Consider the following 17509-nt stretch of genomic DNA (forward strand, 5'->3'; position numbering starts at 1 on the left):
GACTTTGTCAAAAAGTTAATATTTTTAATAACACTCGTGGAAATTAAAATAATAAAGCTAAGTCTTAATACAAATCATGACTGAAAACGTGACTTGTTGCATTTGAATGTTGGAACACAATAGTTAATGTTCTAGTATGTTTAGCAGCTATTATTGATATGACTCCATGCCGAGGGTGGGGGGGGGGGGGGGGGGGGGGGGGTGTTGGGGTTGTTATGGCTGAAATCTATTCCTCATAGTCTATGGACCCCCCTGAGATGGCCGTGGCCCCAGTCTGATCTCCCCATAAAGGTTTAGCTCCACCAGGATTCAGGGGACGGCCCAAACGCTAAAAAGGTCATTTAACAGAAAACGTCTTCTAACCCTGAACACGTTTTTATTTGCTTGCTGGCTTGTCTGGTCAGTGACAGTCCTATAGATGTCCTTGATGGTAGGGAGCGGTGCCCCGGCGATGTGCTGGGCAGTTTTCACCACCCTCTGCAGCGACAGAACAGTTCCCGTACCAAACTGTAATACAGTTGGTGAGGATGCTCTCAATGGTGCAGCGGTAGAAGTTCGTGAGGATCTCTGAGGACAGATGGTTCTTCCTCAGGGTCCTCATGAAGAACAGGTGCTGGTGCGCCTTCTTAATGAGTTTGGAGCAGCTGCAGGTTGTTTTTGTCGCACCACTCAGCCAGCCGGTCCACCTCCTCCCTGTAGGCGGCCTCATTGTTGTCTCTGATGAGGCCATTCATGGCGGTATCGTCTGCAGACTTGATGATGGCGTTAGAGCCATGGATAGATCTGCAGTCGTGGGTGAGGAGAGAGTAGAGGAAGGGACTCATCACACAGCCTTGTGGCACTCCGGTGTTTATAATGATGGTGGATGAGAGGTGGTTGTCCAGCTGAACATGTTGGGGTCGACCGGTCAGGAAAAATTTTTTAAACAAAGCATGGCGGTACACCACAGATGGCAAATGGTGGTAAAGTTTCTAATTCAAGTTTCTGAACCAGAACTAAATAACTTTTTTTGTTATATTTTAAATTTGACCATTTATAAATGAGCATGTGTTATTGAAATGAGGTTCTTTAAAACTCTGAGATTTATGAAATGTTTTTTTTTTTCCTTTTGTGAAAACACGCTTTTCAGCTTTTGGTTATTTATTTTTTATTATTTTGAGACAAACACGAACACTGCAACATGCACTGAATTACTGATCTCCTGCTATTGAAGCCTTTGGATAAATTTAAGTCTCTCTTGTCAAATTCTCGGGCGCAGAATGAGGGGATCGCCCTCCGTTCACGCAAGAGCCGCCACTGCATATGTTTAATAATTCGTACGCTGAAGAAAGTTGCTCCATCTTTAAGGTTTAAGCTTTCTGATTTCCTCACGTTTTTGCCTCCTGAGAAACTCCAACACGAATCTAAAGGAGGTTCTTAGAAGTGACGAGTTGCAACCTGTTAGGAGTGATTACTGCCTAAAACCAAACCCTCCTGGTACAGACTGTGACACTGTGACACAACCAGAACAGGTGGTTGTTGGGTTGGAGGGCAAGGCGGGGAGACATCTGCAACTGGGTTATTGTGGTTTTTTTTATAATGTACCTTTAGCTTCTTGCAGAAAAGTTAAATAGACCAGAGTAAATGTCACATTTTAGGTGAAACAAATTGAAAAATGATACAAAATGGTCTCTTTCTGCGCCACAGGGACCTGACACTTTAACTATTTCCTCATGAAGTCGTTCCAATGATAGTTTTAGTGCAGGCTTGAGCTGAATACCTCCATCTTCTTTTAGGAGGAATGTTTTGGATCAGGACTGTCTGATAGTTGGAACCGTCCGTATTTTTTTGCTGCCCCGTTATAAATGGCAGTTCTGCCTGCAGAAAAACTGAGCCCGCAGCATAATGCTGCCGCCTCCATGTTTAACAGTGGGCAGGGCGTTCTCCTGGCGACGCCCGTCTGCAGCACATTCTTCCACAAGGTTCAAGGAGATTTCTACCAGGCCTGGATGCTGTCATTGAGAGAAAATGATGTCACCTGCGGAGGTTAAAGAAGATTGTTCTCACTGGCAGAAAATAACCAGAAGGTCCTGCAGCTCCTCTTCCTGAACACTAACGGGCTCATGGCCCGGTTGTCCAAAATTTTCCCCCCTGAGGATTGATGCATGTCTTTGCTCTACATTTGGATGTATAGCATGTTATATATGTTTTTTTCTGACTGTTACTGAAATCTGAAGTTGCAGAGAGGCTCATTTGTAACATCTCTAAAAAACTTTGGGCTAAAGTGCAAATGTCAGGAAAATCCTGCCGGCTGATCAGGTTCTTTATGACTGATGGCGGATGTGAAATAATAAACGCTAAATACTGGACTTGAAACAAAAGATGATCCAACAACATAATTATGGGTTAGGATGAGCAGACGTCCTCTTTTACCCGGACATTAAACATTCTGTCAGGGCATCCAGGCAGAAATAATGGATTAATGAAAATGTCAAGTTTTTGCCTTTTGTCCTTTAATTGACTGGTGCGACGCATGAAATAAAAGGCTTTTCCTTTTAGTGATGCCACCCCCACCTGCAGCTGTGATGGTGGTTCTTCTGGTGTTTGTGTTTGCAGGATGTTAAAGTGCAAGTGCAGCTTTAACCACCAAAGAAATTTCCCTTGTACCTTTGTGGTCGGGACCAGCGGGTGGCCTGTGGACCGCGAAGAGGAACCAGATCTCTGCTGGGCCGCTGAAGGGGATTCTGCTTGTGTCATATAAGATCTAAGGCACTTTTTTCGAAAGACGTTTAAGTTTAGTTATTGAGCAATCAAAATCTGCTAAATAGAACAGAATAGAAATATGCTTCATAGTCCCCCTGAGGGGAAATTCAGGTGTCCCAGCAAAACAGAGTGAAAACAGATAGAGGCTCGCAGATTCACACAAAGCATAAGATTAGTACAGCAGGAAATGTGTATATTTATGCATAACCGAAGACTGAATTATAGATAGTTGATAAGTAATTGTCTGTGTAAGACTGCTAGTTTTTATTTTTATTATTACACAAAGGAACGGAACACTTTTTGTCCGAATAGTAGATTTCAGATCTTTGTTTATTCATTTGACCTAAAAAGAGAACTATTACAGTACAGTACATTTTCCTACACAGAAGATTTGTTATTTCTGTTAAATATCAATATCAGATTTTAAAGTCCATTTTTGTACTTGTTGACGTATGAAAGCCTATCTGAAGTTTATCTTTTTAACTTCTCTGTCCAACCACACGCAGAAGGCATACTTTAAACACGTTGGATTCACATATTGTGGCTTGTTTCATGTCCCTCAAACAGATGTTTTATTGTCTGGATAATACAGGATAGCTTTCTCATTAAATCTGGAGGGAAAAAGCTCTGAAATTCCCTGTCTTGGTGGCATTTTTCTACAAATACTTTGGCAGTATTTGGTTTTGATGAGCTAAGATGTTTTAGTTCTCCTGGTCTGGCCTCCCTCTTCTTTTTCTCCTGACATTCCTGCTGATGATGCGGCTAATCTAGCTCCCCCTGCCGGTGAAACCCTGCAATAACCGTTTTATTTACTAGGCGCTCAGTACGGGGTTTAACTGTTTGAAAGTTGTTGTTGAAACTCACATAATAAATAAAAAGTCAGCAGATGGATAATAAATGAATGTTGAACTTTGTCTAGTGTGTGTATGGGGGGGGGGGGGGTATCAGGGTAAAACACGATGAAAGCAAAGAAGCTCCACCTGGCCTGACCCCAGGTGACCTTTGTTAATTAGTGGAGAATCTTTAATGTCAGAAAGCTCCTCGCTTGTTAGGCAGTCTCAGAGACTCTGTTATCTACAAGGCAAAAAAAAGGATAATTTAGCAGATATTTCCACCACTTCAAGGTTTCTTTGATCTGTTTAGTGAAAATAACAACAGAAATTCTGGCTTAGATAACGATGAGAGCAGCTCTGACAGACTCTTCCAGCAATGCTTACATCTTTTAACTTTGCCTTTTTCTGGTAAAGGTTATTTTGGTTTTGTGTCATTAATTAACAGCACATAAAATGTGTTTTCTGAGGTCTGCAGATATCATCTCCAAAACCATAATTAGTCAATGTGAAACCTTGAGTTATTTGATGCATCTTCTTACTTTAGTTTTTGTAAATGGAGGCAAAACTAAGAGCATTTAAGAAAAATAAAATACACAAGATGAAAACCTGTTTCTGCTTTTACCTTCAGGTATTTTTCCTTCGTTCTAAGATGCGGATCAAATGGCTGAGCAGCTAAAAACAAGACCCGCCATTGTTCGGCGACTTTTCATTGCAGGAAAGCCTCATTCCCTGGATGATTCAGCCGTTTTCTTCAAGGCCGTCTCCGGAGCAGACATCCAGGTAAACGCTGTCTCTCAACTGCTAAAGGCTTCAAAGATAAACCAACATTTGTTGCAGTTTTACAACTAAGCAAAACATTAGCCCTGTTTGTTTCATAGAAATGTCATTTAGGTTGAGGACGACGCAATCTTTAAGATTTCCTCTTCTGTTGCTCATTCATAAGCGTTGTAAAATATCACATTCAAACCAGAAATGGCCCAAACAGACAAGTGTCAGTGTGGGTTTTGCAGCCTTCAGCAGCTGATGGGGGCATGCACCACCAACCGGATGCCACCCCAAGCTGACTCCACCTTCAGTCGCCTAAGCTGTGCAAGGAATCTCTTTCTCCCTCTCTTTCTTCCACGCTCAAAGACTTACGCAGGACTTTTCAGCCCCAGAGATCTGCTATCGCCTTCATCACGATCGAGAGAGAGAGAGAGAGCGAGAGAGAGAGAGAGAGAGAGAGAGAGAGAGAGAGAGAGAGAGAGAGAGAGAGTCTCTGGACACAGAAGGCCTTCTATCCCTGGAAAAGGTTTCGGCGCGGCCGCGTCTTCGTCTCCAGCGCCTACGATGTACTCAGCGGGCTTGGAGATTCTGGGGATGATCCTGGCGGTGGCGGGCTGGCTGGGCGTGATGGTGGCCTGCGGCCTGCCCATGTGGAGGGTGGCAGCCTTCATCGGGCAGAACATCGTCATCTCTCAGGTGATCTGGGAGGGCCTGTGGATGAACTGCTCGGTGCAGAGCACGGGCCAGATGCACTGCAGGGTGCACGAGTCCATGCTGGGGCTCCCCGTGGACCTGCAGGCGGCTCGCGCCTTGGTCATCGTCTCCATGGTGCTGTGCATCGTGGGCATCGGCCTGTCGGTGGCCGGCGCCAAGTGCACCAACTGCAGCCGGGACGTGAGCAGCAAACCCCGCCTTGTGGTCGCTGCCGGAGTGACCTTCGCGGTGGCCGGACTGCTGCTGCTGGTGGCCGTGTCCTGGACGGCCCACGCCATCGTGCTGGGCTTCTACGACCCGCTGCTGGAGGAGACGGGGAAGCGGGAGTTTGGGAACGCTCTGTACTTTGGCTGGGCCGCCTCCTGCTTGCTAATTCTAGGGGGAGCCCTGCTCTGCTGCTCCTGCCCGTCTAAATTAGCAGCACCTCCGAATGCCAGCGGCTCTGCGCCTTCCAGGGTGGACTACTCAGCAGCCAAAAACATTTCCGTCAGGGGATACACCAGGAGGGACTACGTTTGAAAATGTTATCTGAATAATGTTGTCGAAAAATTGTCCCGTACATTTTGCTTCTTTTTGTACCCAAAAGACATTTTATTTTGCATGTAAGATTCTGTTCTTAAAAGAAAAATTACCAAAAATGTTCCTATAAAGTGTCTTCTTTTCAAGAAAAAAGATTCAAAATAAAGAAGTACAACATTTTAAAAAGACTGCTTTGTTATTAAAATGGCTCTTTCGTGCCAGAAATGACTCCGGTATGCAGAAGCTTGGACACCTGCCAGGTGAGCCGGTCAGCGGCGTCTGACCAATCAGAGCAGTTCTGCCAGAATGAGGTGTTTCATTTCAGTCTAGGTGCAGGTAAGAGACAATGGGGGGGCTTGTTCCTGAGGAGCACCGCATGCTTTCTGTTCATTGTGACCTGTCCTCCATTTGTGAAGTGAAACTGAGTAAGAAATAAAGGTCTCCATCTGTTAGGAGAGGGGGGGGGGGTCATTTGGGCTGTAACTGAGTCCGAACGGAGTCACAAAGACTCTATTGATCAGTTGTTTACCTCAACCTTCCTCAGGTGGCGTACAGCAGGGACAAGCTGCTAAATCCAGAACGGCTGGAGCGGTTAGAAATGTAAAATAAACCCAAGTGGTGCAAAAATAAAGACATGCTTGTTGATAAATTCAGATAAAATGGAAGCAACAGCTTCAGACACCTTCATTCAGACGATACGTGGCTTTCCTGTGTGGTCACAGCTTGTTGATAAACTGCAACGTTTCAGTCTGAAACCTACAGCTAAACCACAATTCACCTTTAATTTCAGAGGAACCAGGTCAACTGCAACCAGAAACATTTATGTAAAGTTGAACCTGACGAGAATACAACCATTACACTTATTGAAAGGTTTATGGCACATGTATGTTTTAACATATAATACGTCAAAACATATAGAAATAAAACATTAACACAAGTACGAAATGGCCGGAGGTCCCCATTCTCCCTTTGATCCAGAGGTTGCCACCACTCAGGGTCCTTCATAAATCTCCATTTACTTTTAATTGTCTGGGCTCCATGCACTATGACACGTGTTTTTGTGTTAATATTAGACACTCAGCGAAATATTTGATTAAATATATGGAAGATTATAGATAATATAGATCATAGTCTTGTTATCAGGGAGGAGCCAGGTGAGTGATTATGTGGGGCGGCACATAGTGGCTGGTGGAAGTTCAGAGCAAAATCTACACCTCTTCCTCCTTTTCCCTCCTTATGTCCTCACACTGTAAAACAAGGTGCATTTTAACACCTGCAAAAACATGCATTGCTTGTACGTTAGTCGGTAAGACCAGGCTACGTGTTTAAGTCCGGCTCCATAGCAATCTGTCTGACTCTAATGCAGCTGATAGTTGTGTGTTGGTGGCAAGCCTCCTTTTGTGAAGATGATAAAAATCAACTCTGCTGTACGACGTCTGGTGGAAACTCAGAAATCTTTTTTTAAAACCTTCAGTACTGAATCTCTGCAAATTCTGGGTTATGATATCAGGGTATTTACTGAATTAGTCCAGGAGGAATCCTGATCCACCTTTTAAAGGCAAAAGAACAGCAAATCAGCTGAAACACCAAGGAAACACATTTAACCTGCTTGTGGTCGGGACCTTGTTCTTTGGTCCGTACCCCGCATAACATGACCACAGGTGAGGGTCTAGAAATCATCCATCCATTTCTGGACCCATTTAATCCCTCATGGGGTCGCGGGGGTTGGTGGTGCCTATCTCCAGCGTTCACTGGGCGAGAGGCGGGGTTCACCCTGGACAGGTCGCCAGTCTGTCGCAGGGGTCTAGAAATGAGACTTCTTAAATTTTCAATTCAATTCAATTTTATTTATATAGCGCCAATTCATGAAACATATCATCTCGAGGCACTTTGCAAAGTCAAATTCAATCAGATTATACAGCTTGGGTCAGATTATACGGATTGGTCAAAAGATTTTCTATATAAGGAAACCAGTTGATTGCATCAAAGTCCTGACAAGCAGCATTCACTCCTGGAGAAGCGTAGAGCTACAGGAAGAGTTGTCTACATTGTTGATGGCTTTGCAGCAATCCCTCATACTGAGCATGCATGAAGCGACAGTGGAGAGGAAAACTCCCCTTTAACAGGGAGGAGAACCTCCAGCAGAACCAGAACCAGGCTCAGTGTGAACGCTCATCTGCCTCCACCCACTGGGGCTTAGAGAAGACAGAGCAGAGACACAGAAAGCACAGAAGCTCACATTGACCCAGGAGTACTTTCTATGTTAGATGGTAATAGTGGATGATCTGTCTCCCCTGATGATGTCACAGCTAACATAACGCCAGACCAGGTGTAACTACGTTGAAGAAAAAAGAGAGAGAACAAAAAGGTAAAAGCTGAAATGACGACAAGCAATGCAAAATTGGAGAGCAGTAGGAGAAATCAGTACAGTGAGAGAAATCGACCCCAATGTCCTCCAGCAGCCTAAACCTATAGCAGCATAACTATAGAGGTAGCTCAGGGTAACATGAGCCACTCTGACTATAAACCAACGGATGAATCGAGAACTTTAAATCGAGAACTTTAATTGTTGGCGATCAGAAACAGCGTCCACATTACGGCAGATAAGTCCACAAACCAGCAGTCTCTCTCACACTCCATCCTTCGTGAACAACGCGACACACTGACAGACCCTCCATGTTGATCCACCTGGTAATAATTTAAAGGGGACTATATAGTTTTCACTTTTTCATTTTGACATTGAAATCATAACTACTACAGCACAGCAAGTGTCATGAACATGTCAATGTAAGCATGTCCTCTACGTGTTAGCTACTGCTAATAGCTAATAGCTATGGTCATTGTCTGAAATGGTTTTTGGCGCTGTTGCCAAGTCAGCTTCTTTTTTCCTAAAGTCGTTTGTAAATTCCATGAGTCGTGCTTTTTTTAGGCTCATTTCTGAACGTACATTCACTTATTTGGCTTCTAAATTGAGCGACTATAAATACGAGAAAAGTGACCCGATCGCGTCGCTGTGCCATGGACACCATGAACCGGCTGATATCTGGACCCAGAACCTCTGACCAGGTGTACATAGCCATATTGCATGAATATTGTGTATATTGTGAAGATTGTGTAAAAACCCATCCGGAATAATATTTGACCTGTATAGTGTACTCTGTGAAGGATTTTGTGTTATATTAGTTGTATATTTGGGTTTTTAGTCATTTTGAAAGTTCTTGGACATTTGAGCCCAGATGTTTTGTTCAAAGATCCTCTTCCCATTTCATAATAGGAAGAGATAATGAATCCTCTAGTTTAGACAGTATCCCATATAATTTAGACAGTAGTTTTGGAGGGAAGAACTCTAATACATTTACTGGCATTTGAAACCAACTTTAATCAGCTTAAATACATTTTTTATTATAAATTTAATTTGTTGACATTCTAAAAATTAATTTTTGTCAGTAACATGTTGTATATTTAAACTGTTAATCCAGATTAGCTCAGTTCCCTCAAATATGTGTGCCAGGTATTCAATACATTTATTCTTCCAGTATGGAGAGTTTATCATATTATTTTTTTGTAGGATGTCAGGATTATTCCAGATGGATGTACTGCTGCATGGGATAAGTGATGTCTCTGTCATTTTAGGAAACTCCCACCATGCAATCAGAGAAGAGCTGATGTTGATATTTTTAAAGCATGTATGCCGTTTTATATTTGAGCTAATCAGAAATCTTGATATTATTACATATATTCTGTTATGTGTCTGGTCGGGTTTATCTAAGCGATTATATTTTATCCATTTTGACATGTTTTGTAGCATATTTGCTAACGAAATAGTGATGAAAGTTAGGCAGGTCTAGCCCTCCTTTATCTGTAGCGTCTTTAAGCTGATAGAAAGAAATTTAGAGATGGAGGAGTCCAGAGATTTAAGCAAATTAAATAATGGTTATTGGGGAACAATGAGAGTCAGTAATTAATTTTGGGCAAGACCACCATTTTAATTGTAGCAACCCTTCCTATAAGTAAAATTTATACAGATTTCCATCTGGAAAGATCATATTCTATCTTTAACAGAAGGATGTGGTTCAGTTTTGTTAAATCTGCCAATTTAAGGCAACACATTAATACCTAAATATTTAATAATCCCTGATCGCAGTTGTAAATCTAGGGGATTCTGTAAAGAGCAGTTAATTGGCAGTACTGTAGATTTAGACCAATTTATAGAGTAACCTGAGACCTTTGAGAAAGATTCTAGTAATCTGATTACTTGAGAGAGAGAGGTGTGTGGATGCTGGAGATAGAGTACTACATCATCTGCATAAAGACTAATTTTATGCTCTATTTTCATGCATTTTATACCTTTAAACAACATCAGTTTGTCTAATTGTTGCTGCTAGTGGTTCAATAAAAATAAAAAAACTTACTTGGTGCCCTTCTGGACACAAAAGCTGGAAGGTGTTTGGTTATTTTTTCCGACACATGCTGTTGGAGAACTGTATACATTTTTTAACCAATTTATTAAAAAAAAGTTCCAAATCCAAATTTATGTGAAGTATAAAAAAATTCAAGTTAACTCTATCAAACGCTTTTTCTGCATCTAAAGACAATATATTGGATTAAATGTTTTTACTATAGGAATAATCTATTAAATTAAGTAATCTGCGTGCATCAGTGGATGACTGCTGTCAGTTACTTTATCTAATTGTTTTGCTGGAGCTTTACAGATTATTTTAACATCAACGTTAATAACCTGGTAGGAAAAATCAGGATCTTTGCCTGGTTTAACAGAATAATGGTGGCAGAATTCATATTTGGATACTTTGTACAAGTTTCTATTTTCTCACAGGGCAAAACAGGGACAGACAGGACAAACAATGCACACAGACACTCGTTCCTAAAGGGCAATTAAGGGAGACCAATTAACCTAAGAGTCATGTTTCTGGGCCAGGAGGGAGCCACAGTAACCAGAGAGAAGGCACCCATGCACATGGAGAACATGCAATCTAGGTACAAAAAAGACTCGCAGGCTGGGATTCAAACCCAGGACCTTCATGCTACAACTATACCACTGTGCAATGAAGTTTTGAAAAAGCGTTACCTTATGAGGAATGGCCACACAGCTCTAGTTTCCATGCCACGGCTGTCTGTGTTTAAGTCAGCCGTCTTTGACTCTGCTAGCAAACAGTGCACAGCAACAGGTGGGGGGGGGGGGGGGCAACACTGTTACTCTAAGCTCCATAAACCCAGAAGAATTTCTTCTTCTGGGTTTATGGAGCAATATGGTGGAAAATGTTAAGAGTTTTGCAGCCATAACGTTTCAAAACTGCAGGATATCTTGATTCCTTAAACCAGCCTCTTCCTATCTGGACAACAGAAATATTAGATATTAGAAATAGCTAAAACTTTTTAAAAAAGAACTTCATATGTTCACTTTAACGAAGTGATTCTGCAAAGCAATAAGAAATGACAGTAAACCTGATGGAGCAGTTTTGACAGGAACACTCAGCTCAGCTGCAGCGGGGGGAACAGATAAGACCATCCCCCAGCTATGTGCACACAGAGTTTCACCAGCGTCCAACACTCCGGATCGTTCTCTACCTGCAAGACTTGTTCTTGGAATCCTCCATAGACATGAAAGTATTTTGCATTTTACAGTTTATTTGACACGTTTCAGACTTTTCCCCAGTGTTGCATGTTTACCGAAACTTTACCAGAGTTTCGGTTTGTTTGCTTAGCAGTCCCCACATGTGGTATTGAGCGTTATCTTCCCAGGGTGACCAAGAAAACAGTTAGGATCGACGATTTAAACATGAGATCTTAAAATTACTTGTTGGAACACAAAGATATAAAAGATTGGATGTGCTTCTGAATGTTTTAGCATCGGTCACACGGAGCTGAAATAAATCCTCATCAGCAGCAGCAGAGGCTTATATTTTGCTCTCCACTTTCAATCATTCACCCACTGGCCTTTACTTTCTCGGTTACGCTTTAACCAACACACACCTGAGAGATGCAGGCCAACTGTTTGCTCCCCCCCCCCCTCCCCATCCAAACAGGCGGGGGAGCTACCGGCGCTGTGAGAGTTGAATGATTAAGCTGAAGCTGTTTACATTCCAAGGCCGAGCTCTCCACAGTTCAAACGACAGAGACGGGGGAAAGGATTTGAATTCCTGTCTGACCAATAACCGAAGAGGCTCCACCTCCAAATCCCCCCCCAAAAAAAACCCGCAGCTTAAATGGGCATTGAACCTTCCAAACGCTCATAAACCCATCTCTGGACTCTTGATTCTGGACGGGCATCTGTGCGCCACCTGCTTCAGACATGCCTTCAGTGGGATTAGAGATGCTGGGAGTGACTCTGGCTCTGCTGGGATGGATCTGCGCCATGGTTTCCTGCGCCCTGCCCATGTGGCGAGTGTCGGCGTTCATCGGCGTCAACATCGTGACGGCCCAGACCACCTGGGAGGGCATCTGGATGAACTGCGTGGTGCAGAGCACCGGCCAGATGCAGTGTAAGATCCACGACTCCATGCTGGCCCTGAGCGCGGACCTGCAGGCCGCCCGCGCCCTCACCGTCATCTCCATGGTGTTGGGAGTCGTGGGGCTCCTGATGGCCGTCATGGGGGCGAAGTGCACCAACTGCGTGGACGAAGAGGCGGCCAAGGCTCGGGTGATGATCGCCTCCGGAGGGGCCTTCGTTCTGGCGTCGCTCACCCAGATAATCCCCGTGTCGTGGTCCGCTCACACCATCGTCATGGAGTTCTACAGTCCGGCCATACCAGAGGCCCAGAAGAGGGAAATCGGTGCCGCTCTGTACCTGGGCTGGGCCGCCGCCGCTTTCCTGCTCATCGGCGGCGCCATCCTCTGCTCCAGCTGCCCCCGGGGGACGGAGAAACGCTACGGACCCCCGTCCAAGATGATGTACTCCCAGAGCAGGTCGATGGTGCCGAGCGGCTACGACAGGCGAGACTACGTCTGAAGGGACATCTGCGTCTTTCTCACATGGCGACCGGCCGCTGGCATCACCTTAAAGACTCCACGCAGAGAACTGAAGAGGACGGTCGCCTTTTAGAAGCGTGTACCTCTCCACGGTCATGCAGAGAAGGAAGAAAAAAACAACATCTTACTTTGTTTGTGTGGACACTGCAAAAAGAGAACTAAAAATAAGTACAATTTTCTTGAAATTAATGTATTTGCCCTTGATTTGAGCAGGTAAATAAAATTATTTGCCAATGGAATGAGTATTTGTACCCCTAAAATAAGATAATTAGAAATACTGCACTTGAAATAAGGTGATGGAGATGAATTTTTCCTGTTTTAAGTGCAAAAATCTTATTCCATTGGCAAATAGTCCTATTTATCTACTCAAATCAAGGAAAAATACTTAAATTTAAAGAAAAAAATCTTATTTTTAGGTATATTTTTGCAGTGTAAAACTGGAAGCACTGAGACTGAGTACATATGAGTAATACTGAGTAAGCTGCATGTGTGCTTTGTGCTGCGCGCCGCGCCGTAGAACTAGAGACTCGACTGATGTTTTTGATGATAACTCTTAAAGTAGCTTAAGACTTTCTTAACTCTGTCATTCTGCCTCCAAAAGAAAAAAAAAACGAATTGTCTGTATTTTGAATGAGCTCGTCTGGAATGTTTAGCCTTTCTTTTTTTTTTTTTTTATGTTGGCGACTTAATAAAATACTTTTAGACTATAAACCTGAAGATTTCTAATGTTTTTTGTTTTGTTGCAGGGATTTATTTTCATGTTTTCAGTTTGATTTTCATTTTAGGTTGAAAGTCAAAGGAACAATCCACATGTTTCTTTTAGTCGCTGTGGTTCTCTGTGTAAAAAGATGTTATTAAGTCCTTAAACACACCACCAGTCAAAGGTTTGGACACATCACATTTTTGTCATTCACTGGACTTTCCTTATTTTTATTACTTTCTACGTCATGCATAAACAATGAAAACACCTCAACTATAAAACAAATGCGTGTAGAACTATGTAGCAAACAAAAAATTGTCAAATAACATCTTTTATATTGTCGACTCTTCCATATTGCCTCCCATCGCTTTGATCACTCTTGGCATCCTCTTGAGGAGCTTCATGGGGTTAGACACCTGAAAAGGTCTTCCAACTATCCTGAAGGACTTCCCAGGTGCAGAAATAGAAAATAAAGACAAACCGTTGAATGAGAAGATGCGTCCAAAGCTTTGTCTGGTTGTGTGTGTCCCTCATGCCAACTTACAGTGTACCGGAAACCTGAAATCAGTTTTAATATTCTTTAATTACAGTTTTAAAATTGAACAAATATCTCTTGCTTGAATGTATTAGTTAATGATTCTGGAACTTGTTTGATGAAGCCAATCCTGGCTTGACGCGAAGAGGCCAAAGACTAACCGAACCGTTTAGAAAAGTGGCAGCAAATATAAAAATATACACAAATATAAATATGTTACATCACTGTTGGACTAACAGTGTGTAGAAAGTGCATTATTCTTACCACAGAGTTAATTAACAAGTCAAACGACAGGTTTTGCTCCAGGTTGATATCAATAAACTTATGTTTGATGCTCTAAATTACCTGCAATATGCAAAACCGGGACTAAAAATAAGTCAAATGTTCTTAAAATTAATGTATTTCTTCTTGATTTGAGCAGGTAAATAATATGATTTGCCAATGGAATGAGATTTCTGCTCTTAAAATAGGAACAAGTCATCTCCATCATCTTGTTTCAAGTGCAGGATGTCTAATTAGCTTATTTTGGGGGTCAAAATACTCATTCCATTGGCAGATAATATTATTAACCTGCTCATATCAAGGACAAATACACTAATTTTAAGAACATTTTAAACATTTTTAGACCCATTTTTGCAGTGTGCAGTTCCAATGAAGCTGAAGTTTCACAATTACTGATCTACTAGTGCTGATTTCTAACTGTGGGATGCTTCCTTCAGTCTGTTGGGAGCTCTTAACAGGATTATCATTGTATCATGTAAATTATGTGAGTTGTCCATAGAAACATTGATCTGAATCCATCCTTGAACTTTGCATTTTCTCAGGGGCAGAAATATGACGTAAGTAGGACCACAAATGGCTTTAATGCAACAACTCATCCCAAGTTAGAGTTAAAATCCAAGCAAACTTCAAACATCTTCGCTATGACTGGATAAAACTGCTGGACGTTTATTTTAAGACCAAAAATCACTTTTTCAAATTCAAAGCAGCGTAATCTGCCTTTAAAACATTTTCTGTCTGAACCCAAATCAAAACAAATGTACAATTTATACTAAATTAATTTAAAAACAAGGATCTTCATTGTTGTAAAAAATGTTATACTAAATGTAAAAAACACGTTAGAGCTTGAGTCTTACACTATTCTATCTGAGAGGAAACTTAATTCAATCAGAAGTAAAACTATATTAACTTACATAAAGGTGAGAATTATGGTTTTATTGGTGTTGGCGAATCAAACAGAAAGAGGATGGAAAAACATTTTAGGTGCAGTCATAAATATGATGTAATGATGCAGCTTTGAAAAGGTGAAAAGCGGTTTATTTTCTGCCAGCCCAGACCTACACACTGCAAAAACTGATAAAAATAAGTAAAATGTTCTTAAAGTTAGTGTATTTATCCTTCATTTGAGCAGGTGAATAATATTACCTGCCAAAGGAATGAGTATTTTAACCCCTAAAATAAGATATTTAGACATCCTGCACTTGAAATAAGATGATAGAGATGAATTGTTTCTATTCTAAGTGCAAAAATCTCATTCCATTGACAAATGATCTTATTTACCTGCTCAAATCAAGGACAAATACACTAATTTTAACGAATATTTTACTTATTTCTAGTTCTGTTTTTGCAGTGCAGCCTGACATGTTTCTGCACACAGCAGCTTCTCGTCCCTCTGTTGACTTTGTGAACGCCGTCATGTCGGTCTGAAGCAGCCTCAGCAACAATGCCGCCATTTTATTTAGTTTCATTCTGTACAGGGAGGTTGTGGTTGGCTGCTCTAGGTTAGGCAGGGGGGGGCAGCATTCCTCTGGAGACCGTCCAGAATCCAATTCAATGATTTGCTGCAGAGACGCACATTGATTAAGACTCATCTAACGCTACACGGTTATCGGGTAAAACCCCTGAAACTTTAACTCCAGAGGAAGCGGTCTGTCCTCCTGTGTTTGTTAGTTTTAGGTCTTTAACTTTAGAAAGTATTCATACCTCTTCACAGTGTCTTTATTCACAGTTTCACATGTTACAGCTACAAACTATCATGGGTTTTACTGGCATTTTATGTGATACACCTTCATTTTTCTTTTTCTTTTTTTCTTCTTTACAACTAAAAATGAAAAAAAAAACGGTGGTGTTCAGCCCTCCTGAGACAATATTTTGTCTTTTCCACAGTTACAGCTGCAAGAATATGAAAAAGACATTTTTGCAGCGAAGCTCAGCCTGGCGGAGAGCAGTCTGTAAGTCTTGACCCAGTTCCTCCACAGGACTCGGGTCTGGACTTTGACTAGGCCATGCCAACCGGTGAGTCTCCGGCTGCATGTTCAGCTTCACTGTCCTGCTGGCAGAAGGTGAGCCTCTGGCCACATCTCAAGCTTTCTGCAGCCTCCAACAGGTTCTGACCCGGTATGGTCCTGGATTCAACTCCACGAAGAAAAGCAATCCTGCATCATGATGCTGCCACCGCCGTGTCTCCCAGTGGCGATGGTGTGTTCAGGGTCATGTCCACTGTTGGTTTTTCTCAACAGATTACATTATGGATGAAGGTATATCACTGCAAAAACAGAAATAAAACAAGTCAAATTTTCTTGAAATGAGTGTGTTTGTCCTTGATCTGAGCAGGTAAATAAGATGATCTGCACCTGGAATTAGTATTTTGACCCTTAAAAAAGGATAATTAGACATACTGCACCTGAAATAAGATGGAGATGATCATCTTATTTACCTGCTCAAATCAAGGACAAATGCACTAATTTCAAGAAGATTTGACTTATTTTCAGCTTTATTTTTGCAGTGTAATAAAAGTTTGATCCTTGTCTTCTCTGATGAACCGACCTTCTGCAACAGGCTTGTTGTGTCCCATAAAATGATCATTTTAACTTTACGTGGAGCTCTTCACAGCTTCTCTGATCAATGTTCTCCATGTCCATCCATTTTCCCATGCTGTATTTTCTTCCAGGGCTGCACAATGGTGCAGCTGGTGGTACTGTTTTTTATGCAGCAAGAAGGGTTTAGGGTTCAAATCCAAGCCTGAGGTCTTTCTGCGAGGCGGTTACATGTTCTTGCACATGTGTGTTTTCTCTCCATGTACTCTGCCTTCTTCCCACAATCCCAAAACAAGACTTTTAGGTTAGCTGGTCTCTCTAAATTGGGTAACAGATGCAGCAGCAGACAGTCCTGTGAGACCGTAAATGATTTTTACCGTCTCACCGTGAGAAGTTCAACAAAGTGAAAGACAACTGGACGCACCCAGATTCAAAGACAGGTAAGAAACAAAAAATAAGAACAGCAGACTAATGCTAGGGCAGTATATACACAGCAAAAAGGGAACTAAAAGTTGGTAAAATCCTCTTGAAAATAGTGTATTTTTCATTGATTTGAACTGATAAATCAGACTATTTGCCAATAGAATAAGATTTTTGCACTTAAAATAAGAGCAATTCATCTCCATCATCTTATTTCAAGTGCAGGATATCTAATTATCTTATCTTAGGGGTAGAAATTCTCATTCCATTGGCAAATAGTCTTATTTAGCTGCTTAAATCAAGGTAAAATATACAAATTTTAAGAATACTTTACTTACTTTTAGTTCCCTTTTTGCAGTGTATTTATGCTTAAAACCACGAAGGTTACAAGAATGAAAGGGACTGTGTAAAGGAAGATCAGGTCTACAGCGAAATATGATGGGCAAAGAAAGAGGATGACGAAGAAAACTCAAGACTG

At 41.8% G+C, this 17509-nt stretch overlaps 2 protein-coding genes across 4 annotated transcripts; both read left to right on the forward strand.

Annotated features, from left to right (window-relative positions):
- Nucleotides 1–4239: 4239 nt before the first annotated feature.
- LOC105933093 (claudin-4) lies at nucleotides 4240–5750 on the forward strand. Of its 3 annotated transcripts, none has more exons than XM_036150213.1 (2): nucleotides 4240–4759; nucleotides 4808–5750. In XM_036150213.1, exons 1-2 carry the CDS (start codon nucleotides 4548–4550, stop codon nucleotides 5571–5573), a joined length of 978 nt encoding a protein of 325 aa, XP_036006106.1. In that variant the 5' UTR covers nucleotides 4240–4547; the 3' UTR covers nucleotides 5574–5750. The 3 variants fall into 3 exon arrangements, with proteins under 3 accessions (XP_036006106.1, XP_012727927.1, XP_036006107.1); XM_012872473.3 differs by having other exon boundaries at nucleotides 4676–4777; nucleotides 4828–5750; XM_036150214.1 differs by having other exon boundaries at nucleotides 4697–4759; nucleotides 4812–5750.
- Nucleotides 5751–11845: 6095 nt separating this feature from the next.
- LOC105933092 (claudin-3) lies at nucleotides 11846–12577 on the forward strand. The gene has a single exon (XM_021321464.2). The coding sequence runs from the start codon at nucleotides 11884–11886 to the stop codon at nucleotides 12538–12540; it is 657 nt and encodes a 218-aa protein (XP_021177139.2). The 5' UTR covers nucleotides 11846–11883; the 3' UTR covers nucleotides 12541–12577.
- The last annotated feature ends 4932 nt before the right edge of the window (nucleotides 12578–17509 follow it).

This window comes from Fundulus heteroclitus, chromosome 18, assembly GCF_011125445.2.
Source record: "Fundulus heteroclitus isolate FHET01 chromosome 18, MU-UCD_Fhet_4.1, whole genome shotgun sequence".
Taxonomy (NCBI): Eukaryota; Metazoa; Chordata; class Actinopteri; order Cyprinodontiformes; family Fundulidae; genus Fundulus; species Fundulus heteroclitus.